Genomic DNA, 14,225 nt, shown 5'->3' with positions numbered 1-14,225 from the left:
GGGAATGGGACAAGGTCTTCCACTAGCTTTCCTCTCCGTTCTGTGAGCATATACCTCTGATTGCTAATGAGGTTCTCTATGCACAGAGCCATCCTCTAAGTGTTGCCATTATTCTTCTTGAGAAATAGTGCATAACACTCCCTAGCCTTCTTCTGGTCTCCCTTGATCTTGCCCAGACCATTCTCTATTGGGAACTTCATCTTCAGGTGTATCGGTGATACTATTCCCTTCAGGGTAGTTAGGGTTGGTCGTCCCAGGATGTCGTTGAAGGATATGACTGACCTTACTACCATGAAGGTGATCATGATCGTGACTTGCAGAGGGTGGTCTCCAAAGGTGACTGGAAATTCGATTGTTCCTCTAATGGAAGAGGAGGCTCTTGAGAACCCATGGAGGTAAGTTGCTTCAGGCTTGAGCTTATCATCACTGAACCCGAACTACCTATAGGCCTATAGTGAGATTACATCTATGGACACTCCGGTGTTAACCAGCATCCTATGTACGGCTCGATTGGCTATCTCCACCTGCACCACAAGGGCTTCATGCAGTAGGCTCACTCCTTCTAGGTTGGCATCCGAAAAGGAGATTACCGTTTTTGTCTTTGCTACCTTATTCGGCATCTCTGCTATCCCTACGAACCAAATATGGGCTTTTGCCTTTCTTGTAGACTCCTGCCCTGGTCCTCCCATTATAGTGAGGATTGGGGCTCCCCTAGTATTGCTCGATCTTAGAGCATTTCTTCCTTCTTCGTGGCTGCCTCTGTCCCCGTCACGATCTGGTCTCCTCTCCTCTCGTAGTAGGTCCTCTTGATGAGCACATTTATGTGTGAAATCTTAGGGCATAAAACATACATTTTACCACATTGGACAGAGTTACTCGGTGCTTTCTTGTGCTTTTCAGGGTTTAGGTGAATTATTGTGAAAATGGAGGAGATGATGCTAAGGAGATATTTTTAAGCTTTTTAGAAGTGTAAATGGATGCATAGCCCATCGAGTCAGCTTCGCAATGGTTCAAACGGCACTTAATTCCGAGTTGAAACGAAGAAGTTATGGCCGTTTCCGTAACGACGCGTGAAAATAGTCTATAGGGGTTTATTTATAATTATTGACAGTCGAACGGGGACAAAGTGAAGCGGCAGTTCGGATTTCAGGGGCCTTAACGCAATTATCAAAAGTTACTTTATTGTACCCAAAAGATTCCATTTGGAAGGCTCGGGACAGTCCAACTTCAACTTGAGATATCTTGGGCTCCCCAACTCCGAATTGGATGAAATTTGGGTCTATTTTGGGTGATTTTTCGCAAGGAACATAATGGTGAGACCTATAAAAGCACCCCATGCTCCACATTTTCTGAAGGACAAAATGGGTATTTTATTTATTCTTGAAGGAATCCTAATCATCACCCTTACTCTCTCTCTCTCCTGCAACTTCTCAAGGGCACTTCTAGAATTCTACTTGGGATAGATTTATATTTTCTCATCTATGAAAGGTTGAAAAATCAAAGATGCTTTGATTTTATTGCTTGGAGAAGATATCTACAAAGAAAAGGAAGCACTTGTTAGAATTGGAAGTTTATTTTTCTAGAAATAAGTCTATGTAAACAATCTTCTCTTCTTCTTCTTTCTATTTTTTTCTTTTTTCTTAGGATTCAAGGCATTGTAAAAGAGGAAAGAGAAGAGAATATTCTCTTTTTTTAGGGAATATTTCTCCTACACTTCCATCTTCTCTCTTCTTCTCTCTTCCACCTATAAATACCCCCTACCTCTCTTGTAAAAATTGCTCATTCACTTAGTGAAATTTCTTCTCTTCTTCTCCTTCTAATTTGTGATTTTTGGCTTTTCTAAGTTCTAGTTTGCTTTTATGATTTTTAGTTAATGGTTATAATAAGTTTAGTTTATGCTTTAATTTCAATTTAAGTCTTCAATTGGGTTGTAATTTCTTAATTCTAGTTTAGGTTTTAAGCCTTCTAGTCTAAGTTCTTAAGTTGATGACAAGACTTGAAGATTTAGAAGAAGAAGCCATGGTAAGTTTATGTAAGTATTCAAGCTTTTCATTTACATTCATGCAAGCACATCCAGGTTTTACTATCTAAACTCTCAATCTCATTCTCCATCTCCTCTATCTCTCTCTATCTTCTTCTTCTTCCCGCTCTATTTCTTTTATTTTAATTTTATATGGTTGTGGTTTATAGATGCATTTTTATTCCCTTATTTCTTTTTATGTGGTTAGTATGTGTGGCTGCATTTTTATTCCTTTCAATTCGCTTTAGTTTGATAGGTTAGATGCTCATGTGTTAGGATGCCGATTTAATCTCTTAATTTTGTTAGATGCTTATGAGTTAGGATGCATTGATTTTCGTTAGTTTAATTAGTTTAATTTAACACTTTAATTTGGTTAATTTTGCATTACTTTTAAGTTGGTTAAATAGAGTGGCGTATATCTCCTCGTGTTCGACCCGTAGCTACGATTGACCCGTACGCTTGCGGTTTTATTTTAACTCAAACAAGTTTTTGACGCCGTTGCCAAGGAGATTATTGTCCATTTTATTTATCTGATTTTTAAGTAGTTCGAAGTGTTTTAGTTTATTATTTTCTCTTCTTTTTTTTTTTTGAAAAAAAAAAAAAAAATCAGTTTTTGAAAACCTCTTCTCTTCTGTTTCAAATAGTGTGCGCCCAATCTAAAGTCCTTCATATGCTTCAACCCTCCATCTTTTGGTGTCCCTCATAGGATTAAGTTACCTATGACACTGCATCTTGACTTGGTTGGGTGGATTGACATGTGACTTATCTTTGGAGGTGACCACTCTTGATAACAGGAAAGCGACATAGTGAGAGTGTTGGAAACATAAAGGTATAGTAGACCTCCATTCTACATTAGAATCCATATTGGAGTTGCACGTAGGTGGCTATAGAAGACTATATGGGTTCCCTTGCTGTCAACCTATATGGCATCCTTACAGCTTTTGAACCATTGTTTCGATTTTTTAGGGATAGAGATGCACTATCTACCTTGGGGTCCCTCTTGTTTCTAGTTTTTTTTTTTTTTTTTTTAAGTGTTTTATTTTTCTTTAATTTTTCTAAAGGAGACCTCATATCTATTTAGGTGGCTAAGGTGTGGACTCGTGATTCAAGTAATCGTCTTATTAGAAGACCACTTTCTCTACCACCTTTGACCATGGGTGACTAACAACCCAAGACTCTTAAGGATAGGTTTTACCCCACCAGGACTACACAGCCCTCATGCATTAGTCTGTCTGTTGTTACAGGGAATAACTATGAACTCAAGACCAACTTCATCAGCATGCTACCCCATTTCCATGGGATGGCTAATGAGGATGCATATCTCTTCCTTAGGGAATTTGAGGACGTCTGTGTTCTAATTAAGGTCCAGAATTTGACTGATGATGCAGTTAGGCTTAGGTTTATACCATTTGCCCTGAAAGACCAGGCCAAGAAGTGGCTCTATGGACTGCCAACAAACTCCATTAATACATGGGATGAGTTCACCATTATCTTTTTGAGAAAATTCTTCCCTCTTCACAAGACCAATAAGCTTAAAAGTGACATCCTCCAGTTCAGGCAGAAACCACATGAGTCATTTTCTAAATTCATGGAAAGATTCAAGGACCTCCTCTTAGAATGCCCTCACCATGGTTTTGACTTGTGGCAGCTATGCCAAATTATTTATGAGTGTATGGATTATCAGACCAAGCAACTTGTAGAGTCTATGTGTCCAGCAGGCTTTACTTCTTTTTCTGAGGAGAATGATACATGGACATTCTTCACCAACTTGGCTGATAAGACTAGGGAATGGGAATCTTTCCAAGAGGCTGAAAGGACCACTAAGGGGTATCTCATTGAGGGTATGCCAGCCAAGGAGGCCAAACTTGATAGTCTCATAAAACGGTTGGAGTCCATAGTTCTTAAAGAGTCTATACCAGTTAATCCGATCAACCAGGTCAACCATGTGTCGGTATGCAGTTGGTGCCAAACCCCTGGACACCTTTCTGAGGAATGCCCCAATACCTTGGTGGGCAATTCCAGCACTGAGAATGTAAGTGCTCTCTACCAAAATAACCCATATAGCAATACTTACAATCCAGGATGGAGAAATCACCCCAATTTCTCATGGAATCAAGGGAACCAAGCAGGCCCATCCAACTTCAACCATCAAGGCCAGGTTGGTGCCCAAAGGACCAACTATGCACCACAAAGCCAAGGAATGTCTCCTAACCCCTTTCCCCATCGTCCTCATCCAGGACCTTCTATTAATTCTGCTAGGCCTCCTCTCCTTGCATCTTATCAGCAACCCCCAGGGTTTACCAATATAGGAGAGGCAACAAGACTGAATGAGATGGACAACAAGATAGCTCTTCTCATGACAAGCCACAATAACATGGAAAAACAACTCACCCAGCTTGTCACAATCCTGCATGAGAGGAAAACAGGGAAGTTACCTAGCCAGCCTGAGCCAAATCCTAGGCATCAGGTTCATATTCAGTAAGGTACCCAAGCTCCTCCAACCAATGTTGCACAAGGCCAACAGCACCAAGGGCCCTCCAGACAGATAAATGTTGTTTATGCTTTAAGGAGTGGCCGTGAGTATCAACAGGCTAGTGCACCTCAGTCTTTATCATCTCATACTCCTGTTGACTCTCCCCCTTACGAAGAGGCCATTGAAGTGCCCTCTTGTTTGGTTCGTCGATGAACCTAAAGATATACCAGATGATTTGATTGAGGAAACCAAAGAGGATTCTGTTGAGGAAGTTAAAAAGACCAACCCTGAAAGAATTTATACCCCACCTGCCCCTTTCCCAAATAGGTTGGTTAGCAAGAAGTCTCCTTCTGTGGAGAAGATATTGGATGTGTTCAAACAGGTTCAGGTGAATATCCCCTTGTTGGAAGCTATTGCCTAGATCCCCGCTTATGTTAAAGTCCTCAAAGACTTATGCACCCAAAAGCGGACCACCAATGTGCCCAAAAAGGCATTCTTGGCTGCTAACATTAGTTCTCTAATCTCACAGCTAGTAGCAGCCAAGCATAAGGATCCGGGAAGCCCCACCATCTCTTGCACTATAGGCCATACTACTATTGATCATGCCTTATTGGACCTTGGTGCAAGTGTGAACCTCTTACCCTTTCATGTCTACCAACAACTGGGATTGGGAGAACTGAAACCGACCAAAATTACTCTTCAACTTGCAGATCGGTCGGTTAAAGTTCCTAAGGGAATGATTGAGGATGTCCTGTTGAAGGTTAGGGAATTTATTTTTCCTGTAGATTTTATTGTTTTAGATACCCAACCCACTGCCAACTTCAAGGACCAAATCCCAATCATATTGGGTAGACCATTCCTAGCTACCAGTAATGCTTTAATCAATTGCAGGAATGGTCTCATAAAATTATCTTTTGGCAATACTTTTGTTGACTTCAATGTGTTTAGGTTGGGCAAGCAGCCTGACATGGATGAAGAGGTGCATATGCTTCAAGGATTTCCCGATGATATTGATACGTTCTTTGAGATTGATTTTGATTCGAGATTTCAAGAATGTATGCAAGAATTGGAGGGTGTTGATGATACTCCCTTATCTGAGGTCTGGAGCATCCAACCACCTTTGGAGCCCCTTGGACCCCTATCCACTTCCATTCCCAAATCCTCTATTATTGAGCCCCCCACATTAGAGTTGAAGGCATTGCCCTCCAACCTCAAGTATGTCTTCTTAGGATATGATCATACTCTTCCTGTTATTATTGCTTCTGATTTGACTTCTATTCAGGAAGAAGAGTTGATTAAGCTTCTAAAGGACCATAAGGAAGCCATAGGTTGGACCATGTCTGACATCAAAGGTATTAGCCCCTCTATTGTTCAACATCATATACATCTGATGGAGAGTTCCAAACCTTCTAGGGAACCCCAAAGGAGGGCTAATCCTGTGATGAAAGAGGCAATCAAGAAAGAGATCCTAAAATGCTTGGATCATGGCATCATTTATCCTATTTTTGATAGCCAATGGGTGAGTCCTGTGCAGGTTGTGCCTAAGAAAGGAGGAGTCACTGTAGTTGAGAATGCTAATAATGAGTTGATTCCAACCCGTATCCAAACGGGATGGAGAGTGTGCATTGACTATAGGAAATTAAATGCGGCAACTTGGAAGGACCACTTCCCCTTACCTTTTATTGATCAGATGTTAGAGAGACTAGCTGGCCATGAATATTATTGTTTTCTTGATGGTTATGTAGGCTATAACCAAATTCCTATTGCTCTAGAGGACCAACACAAGACCACTTTCACATGCCCTTATGGAACCTTTGCTTACCGACGTATGCCTTTTGGGCTTTGCAATGCCCCTGCTACATTCCAAAGGTGCATGATGAGTATCTTTTCTGATATGGTAGAGCACTTCCTAGAGGTGTTTATGGATGATTTTTCTATTCATGGCTCTATTTTTTCTAATTGCTTGCATCATCTCTCTTTGGTTCTTAAAAGATGCATAGAAAAGAACTTGGTCCTGAATTGGGAGAAGTGTCACTTCATGGTAAAGCAAGGTATAGTTCTTGGTCACATTGTGTCCAAAGAAGGGATCAAGGTTGATAGATCTAAGGTGGACCTTATTGCCAATTTACAACCACCCAAGAGTGTGAAGGACATTAGATCTTTTCTTGGCCATGCAAGTTTTTACAGGAGATTCATCAAGGACTTTAGCCAGATAGCTAGATCTCTCACCTCTCTTTTGGCAAAGGACTGCCCATTTGATTTCTCTTCTGAGTGTCATGATAGTTTTGAGCAATTGAAAAGAGCGTTGACTTCAGCCCCCATTATTCAAGCTCCAATTTGGACAGTTTCATTTGAACTTATGTGTGATGCCTCTGATTTTGCTATAGGGGTTGTTCTTGGGCAAAGAATCAATAAATTGCCCCATGTGATTTATTATGCAAGTAGGACTCTTAATGATGCACAGCTTAATTATACCACCACTGAGAAAGAATTTTTAGCTGTTGTGTTTGCTTTAGAGAAGTTTACGCCCTACTTGGTTGGATCATATGTGATTGTTTATACTGACCATGCAGCTATCAAATATCTTATGCAGAAGAAAGATGCCAAGACTCGCCTCATTAGGGGGGTCCTTTTGTTACAAGAATTTGATCTTGAAATTAGGGATAAGAAAGGGTGTGAAAATTTGGTTGCAGACCATCTATCCCTGCCTAATTCCTTATGTTGATTCTCCAGTCAACGAGAATTTTCTGATGAGTATCGATGGCGGTGTCTAGTGAACCTTGGTTTGCTTGACATTGTTAATTATCCGGTTACGGTGTGATACCCGCACATTGGTCCACCAAGATAAGAATCATTTCTTTTCACAAGTTAAGTATTTCTTTTGGGATGATCCTTATCTTTTTAAGACCTGCCCGGATCAAGTAATCCGGAGATGTGTCCCTCTGATCATGAGCAACAATCTGTCTTATCTTTTTGCCATAATCAGGCTTGTGGAGGCCATATTGGGCCTAATAAGACCGCGGCCAAAGTTTTACAGTGTGGATTTTATTGGCCTAGTCTGTTTAATGACACTTTTACTTATTGCAGGGCATGTTCTTCATGCCAATCCTTAGGGCATCTTACTAAGAGAAATATGATGCCCCTCAACCCAATTCTGGTGGTTGAGGTGTTTGATGTATGGGGTATTGATTTCATTGGGCCTTTCCCTAACTCTTTTGGTAACCTATACATATTACTTGCTGTGGACTATGTGTCCAAATGGATTGAGGCAGTTGCTTGTAAGACCAATGACCACAAGGTGGTTGTGAAATTTTTGAAGGAGAACATCTTCTCCCATTTTGGTACTCCCCGGGCTCTCATTAGTGATCGGGGAAAGCATTTTTGTAATCGGCCTTTTGAGGCCCTCATGAAAAAGTATGGTGTCGTCCATAAGTTGGCCACACCCTACCATCCCCAGACCAGTGGCCAGGTTGAGGTTTCAAATAGGCAGATCAAGCAAATTCTTGAGAAAACCATCAACCCAAACCCTAAGGATTGGTCTAACCGATTGGTAGATGCATTGTGGGCCCATAGGACAGCCTTCAAGACCAATCTTGGTCAATCTCTGTACCGTCTGGTGTATGGAAAGGCATGTCACTTACCTGTAGAGATTGAGCACAAGGCCTTTTGGGCTATCAAGAAGCTTAACTTTGACCTACGCACTACAGGTGCCCATAGGAAACTCCAACTATCTAAGTTGGAAGAGCTTAGGAATGAGGCATATGAGAATGCCCGAATTTACAAGGAAAAAACCAAGGCTTTCCATGATAGGCATATTTTGAGAAAATCTTTTGAGGTAGGCCAGAATGTTTTGTTGTACAATTCTCGTTTGCATATCTTTCCAGGTAAGCTGCGTTCTAGATGGGATGGCCCCTATATTGTTCAAAAAATTTATCCTCATGGGGCTGTTGAAGTCCTCAATCCAAGTACAGGAGCTACTTTCAAGGTCAATGGCCAAAGATTAAAGCCGTACATAGAGATGCCTACTCCAATTGACGAAGAGGTCATGAATCTCCATGAGCCTCTTTACCTTGACCCCTGATATCCTGGTATGTATCCCCTCCCTTGTCCTTATTCTTTCTTTTCTACATGCATTGAGGACACTGCATGAATTAAGTGTGGGGGGGTGTATTGGACTTTAATTGTGAATTTTGTGAATTTTGAATTTTATGAATTTTGATTGTGGCGATAGTTTTTGGGTATGTGCATAAGTCTCTTCGATTTACAAAGCGAGAGTGAGAGGGAATTAGGTGCCCTCCTAGCATACGAAATAATAAAAAAAATTCCTTTTCAAGGATGGTAGTTGGTTTGTATCCGGTGATGGGGATTGAGTTTAAAAATATGAGTGCTACTTCATGTGATAGTTAGATTCCTCTATGTGTTTATGGACACCTTTGATCTTTTGGCTAGTAGTTGAGTCCAATTTGTTTGTGGCAAGGCATGAAAGTGAAAGTGAATGAAAAAAAAAAAAAGAGAGAGAGAGAAACAAAAAGAAAAGTAGAATTCCTTGGGACTAGACAAGGCACTGTGCCTCATGAAGCAGGGTGACTTGATCGAAATTCCTTGGAAGGAAACTCAAAAAAAAAAAACTCTTGCATCAATGTCTCAATGTCTTATGGATACATGCAAAAAGCAAAGCTACCAAGTATTTGGGTGTTTGGTGTATGCTCCACCATGTCATTCAGAGAACAGTAGTAGAGTAAAAAAAGAGTTTGTTGTTGAGAAAGAAAAAAAAAAAAAAACTTTTGCCTTAATGCCTGGAAAAGAAAGTATGGTAAAAAATACTCAATGCCTAAGTCTTTGGTTCCATCAGTGCTATGAGTGGTTTACTTGAAGGTGAGTAGTGTTTAGAAAATATGAGGAGATCCCTTGACCTTGATGCATGCTTGTTACTTGAATTGATGTGGGGTGATAAATTTCAAGTGTGGGGGAACCTTTGGCTCCTTAATCTTTAGTTGAGTATTTCTTTGAGATTGTGTGCCCTATTTTACTTATGCCATGAGAAAAATTTACATCATTTTTTTATTTATTTATTGAATTTTGGGTGTATATATTCACTGCAAACAACCACGAGACACAACTCGTCCACTAGGGGTAACCTAGGGGTTGAAAGGCTTATTGCACATGCTAAGTGCAACCGTGATTCCTACGAAAGTGAGTTAGGATGTTTTTTTTGCATTCTAAGTTAGTTTATCTTTTGCATTACTTGAGGACAAGTAACATTCAAGTGTGGGGGAATCTAATGAGCACATTTAAGTGTGAAATCTTAGGGCATAAAACATACATTTTACCACATTGGACAGAGTTACTCGGTGCTTTCTTGTGCTTTTCAGGGTTTAGGTGAATTATTGTGAAAATGGAGGAGATGATGCTAAGGAGATATTTTTAAGTTTTTTAGAAGTGTAAATGGATGCATAGCCCATCGAGTCAGTTTCGCAATGGTTCAAACGACGCTTAATTCTGAGTTGAAACGAAGAAGTTATGGCCGTTTCCGTAACGACGAGTGAAAATGGTCTATAGGGGTTTATTTATAATTATTGACAGTCGAACGGGGACAAAGTGAAGCGAAAGTTCGGATTTCAGGAGCCTTAACGCAATTATCAGAAGTTACTTTATTGTACCCAAAAGATTCCATTTGGAAGGCTCTGGACAGTCCAACTTCAACTTGAGATATCTTGGGCTCCCCAACTCCGAATTGGATGAAATTTGGATCTATTTTGGGTGATTTTTCGCAAGGAACACAATGGTGAGACCTATATAAGCACCCCATGCTCCACGTTTTCTGAAGGACAGAATGGATATTTTATTTATTCTTGAAGGAATCCTAATCATCACCCTTACTCTCTCTCTCCTCCAACTTCTCAAGGGCACTTCTGGAATTCTACTTGGGATAAATTTATATTTTCTCATCTATGAAAGGTTGAAAAATCAAAGATGCTTTGATTTTATTGCTTGGAGAAGATATCTACAAAGAAAAGGAAGCACTTATTAGAATTCAAAGTTTATTTTTCTAGAAATAGAAGGTCTATGTAAACAATCTTCTCTTCTTCTTCTTTCTATTTTTTTCTTTTTTCTTAGGATTCAAGGCATTGTAAAAGAGGAAAGAGAAGAGAATATTCTCTTTTCTTAGGGAATATTTCTCCTACACTTCCATCTTCTCTCTTCTCCTCTCTTCTCCTCTCTTCTACCTATAAATACCCCCTACCTCTCTTGTAAAAATTGCTCATTCACTTAGTGAAATTTCTTCTCTTCTTCTCCTTCTAATTTGTGATTTTTGGCTTTTCTAAGTTCTAGTTTGCTTTTATGATTTTTAGTTAATGGTTATAATAGGTTTAGTTTATGCTTTAATTTCAATTTAAGTCTTCAATTGGGTTGTAATTTCTTAATTCTAGTTTAGGTTTTAAGCCTTCTAGTCTAAGTTCTTAAGTTGATGACAAGACTTGAAGATTTAGAAGAGGAAGTCATGGTAAGTTTATGTAAGTATTCAAGCTTTTCATTTACATTCATGCAAGCACATCCAGGTTTTACTATCTAAACTCTCAATCTCATTCTCCATCTCCTCTATGTCTCTCTATCTTCTTCTTCTTCCCCCTCTATTTCTTTTATTTTAATTTTATATGGTTGTGGTTTATGGATGCATTTTTATTCCCTTATTTCTTTTTATGTGGTTAGTATGTGTGGCTGCATTTTTATTCCTTTCAATTCGCTTTAGTTTGATAGGTTAGATGCTCATGTGTTAGGATGCCGATTTAATCCCTTAATTTTGTTAGATGCTTATAAGTTAGGATGCATTGATTTTCATTAGTTTAATTAGTTTAATTTAACACTTTAATTTGGTTAATTTTGCATTACTTTTAAGTTAGTTAAATAGAGTGGCGTTTATCTCCTCGTGTTCGACCCGTAGCTACGATTGACCAGTACGCTTGCGGTTTTATTTTAACTCAAACACCTCTCTTCTCCGATCATGGTCTCTACTTCCTTGACCCGAACGGCCCTCTCGACCTCCCTTTATGTACTTGTTCAGGTTCCCTGCCTTGATGAGTTGTTCTATCTCTCGCTTCAGTTGAATGCACTTGTTTGGATTTCGCTTCTCGGGTCCTACAAGCATGGGTCACGGCCAATTGAGCAAGCCACGATCTTGAATCTGCATAAGGATTTGTGATCTTGTGGTGTTCAGGGGAGTGTAGTCGGGGTTTCCAGCTCGATCAGTCCACTCTGGGCGACGCTCAATTTTTTCTGGTCGGTGGTCACCCTTATCTTGTCGGAGCTCTATTCTAGTCCGTTGGTTTTCTCCACGATTATCCGACGCTGATCTTTTATTCTCCTGTGGTTTGGCCTCAATAACTTTCTTCTGGGTTTATTGTACCTCGGCCATGCTGGTGAACTCGTTGCACCACTCCAGTAGTTCTTTCATTATTCTGGTCTTGTGCCGCTCCAGGTCCTTGACGAGGTCTAGGTCTCTTATCCCCCCGGCTAGGGCTGCATGTTGAGTCTGGTTGTCCAGACCCCTCACATCCAGGGATTCCTTCAAAAATCTTGCGACATACTCCTTGAGGGACTCCCTTGGATTCTGTACCACATTCAATAAATTGACTGTGGTTTTCTTCTATTTTATGCTATTTTGGAAGCGGGTGACAAACTATTCATAGAGTTCAGTGAAGGTGTTTACTGATCGAGGCTTAAGCCGTGAGAACCATGAAGTGGCTACACTTTTAAGGGATTCTAGGAAAGCTCGGTAAGAGATGACCTCCGATCCACCATATAAGGTCATCATCCCATTGAAGTAGTTGATGTGATTGTTGGGGTTCCGTGGTTCCGCTATAGAGCTCAAAGGTAGATAACCTGAATAGGGAGGGGAGAGATGAGCTCATGATTTCTGCCGAGAATGGATGTTGGTCTGGTATGGAGTATGTTTCATCTTTCGTCTGCTTCTTCAATCCTTCCAACTTCTTGTCCAATTCTCGGAGTCTTTTATCTAGCTCCTCATCCCGCGACTGTCCGTCACACCTGGTTACGCGTTCACTATGAACCAGCTCTCGACCCCTCCTTGATGTTTCCTCCCGCCGTGAATTTTGACATGATGGCGAGTGGTCACGACATGATGAGCCTTGATGTGAATGTGAGGGACTTTCTTCATGATATGTCCAACTTGGCCTTGGTATGCGGCTTCCTCCTAGTCGCCCCTGGAATACCGATCTTCTAATCGAACCATCCTAATTAGGTTCCACCGATCTATGCGTCGGTGATCCCCCACGTTCCGATCGGATCGGCAAATCTACAATTCTCACAAGATGACGTGAAGAGTTTCCTTGCTGATGGGTAAAACTTATGCGTCTCGCGAGTCTCTCCGATCTTTAACCTCCAGGGAGTGACCGTCTAGGTTTTGCTCCTGTCAAGGGATTGGTTCTGTCCTCGGCAGTGGCACCACCCTTTGGCAGGAAGTCACCCATTGCCTCAATTAATCCCGAAAGAGGTTTTGGTCCTGGAGAATCTATCTGTACAAGTCATTAATCTGATCCATGGTTGCCAGAGTGTTTTGGTCAGGTACTACTTCCACAGCTACTTCGTTATTGTGTTTTAATACGTTGACGTGCTCATTCTCTGGGTTCTCCATCTCGTGGAGTTCATGATTATTGGCTCTCCGATGAGAGCTCTCCAGTGGTGGGGTCTCGTTCCTCTCCCTCGGAGCATTGGTGGAGGGAGCGGCCTTCTTACCCCATGGTGCCATTGAGTGCTTGAGGAAGCGAGCTAGTAGAAACGTTGGCTAGCGTCATTCCCACAGATGGCGCCAATCTGTTGCGTCAAGAAATCGTCGGTAGGTCCTTTGGGTGCCGCAACCTATAAAAGGACGTTAGGGATAAGGGAGAACCGGTGTGGTTCCGGTCTAGGACTCTCCGATGCCTAAGTTAGATCTCTCTTAGCTATAGATGAATTACTGGAATTCAAGATGGTTAATGGGGTAAAATACCTGAGTATTTATAGTTAAGTATGGTGGTGTGGAGAGTCCTAGTTGATGATAAACAATCTTCGTGCAAGAATCTATCTGGTAGTAGAGTTGTACTTGGAATAGCTTCTTGTGAGATGTAGAGTCCTAGTAGGGAAGTGGTTCCCTAAACGTCCTCCTCTCGTGTTGAGTTTGATTAGGTTTGTACCTCTTTGGGAATAGTTCTCCCTTTGGTATACCTCCCGATCTTTTAGTGATAGGATAATGTAGATCTTGCCGATGACGTCATGGTTGGACTCCGTGGCTTGCATGGTAGACTTGGCCATTGGGGTAGCCTCTTAGGTCCTATTCCTCTTGGGAAACCAAACTGGTTCTGTCGCGGTCAGGCTTAAGCTGGCCTCCTCTTCGGGTCAGGACACATGGCATCTCGGGATTGGCCCATATATTTTTGGTTTATCAATATGATAATAGAATCCTAGTGAAAAGGAAACACTACAATACAAGGTATCTAAATAGATAAGGAAAGCAATATAATGGAAACTCGAATATTTAGTTTCCATATAGAATGGGAATCTAGATGTTCAGTTGATACAGCCCCTTAAACAGAAGAGTTGAGACTTTGAATATTCAACTTGTCTCATAACCATTGGAACCATGCAGTAGATAGGCTTTTTGTGAAGATATCAACTATTGGATTTATGTGTCCATCAAACCCGGTTCGGTCCAGTTTACTTTGTATTGAACCTTTT

At 40.9% G+C, this 14,225-nt stretch overlaps 1 protein-coding gene and 1 non-coding gene across 2 annotated transcripts; one reads left to right on the top strand and one right to left on the bottom strand.

The window, feature by feature from the left end:
• Window positions 1-258: 258 nt before the first annotated feature.
• On the top strand, window positions 259-8,493 carry LOC122662939 (the record flags this gene model as incomplete). The annotated part of the gene is made up of 7 exons (XM_043858642.1): window positions 259-395; window positions 492-714; window positions 4,915-5,159; window positions 5,337-5,778; window positions 6,226-6,485; window positions 7,056-7,119; window positions 7,480-8,493. Coding segments are annotated over exons 1-7 (2,385 nt in total), but the record flags the coding sequence as incomplete, so codon positions are not given.
• LOC122663524 lies at window positions 3,549-3,655 on the bottom strand. Its single transcript, XR_006333188.1, has one exon. It is a non-coding gene; the product is annotated as a small nucleolar RNA R71 (small nucleolar RNA).
• Window positions 8,494-14,225: the final 5,732 nt, after the last annotated feature.

This window comes from Telopea speciosissima, chromosome 5 (genome assembly GCF_018873765.1).
Source record: "Telopea speciosissima isolate NSW1024214 ecotype Mountain lineage chromosome 5, Tspe_v1, whole genome shotgun sequence".
Classification (NCBI taxonomy): domain Eukaryota; kingdom Viridiplantae; phylum Streptophyta; class Magnoliopsida; order Proteales; family Proteaceae; genus Telopea; species Telopea speciosissima.
Note: the sequence above shows the minus strand (reverse complement) of the source record. Positions and strands in the feature narration are given on the sequence as shown.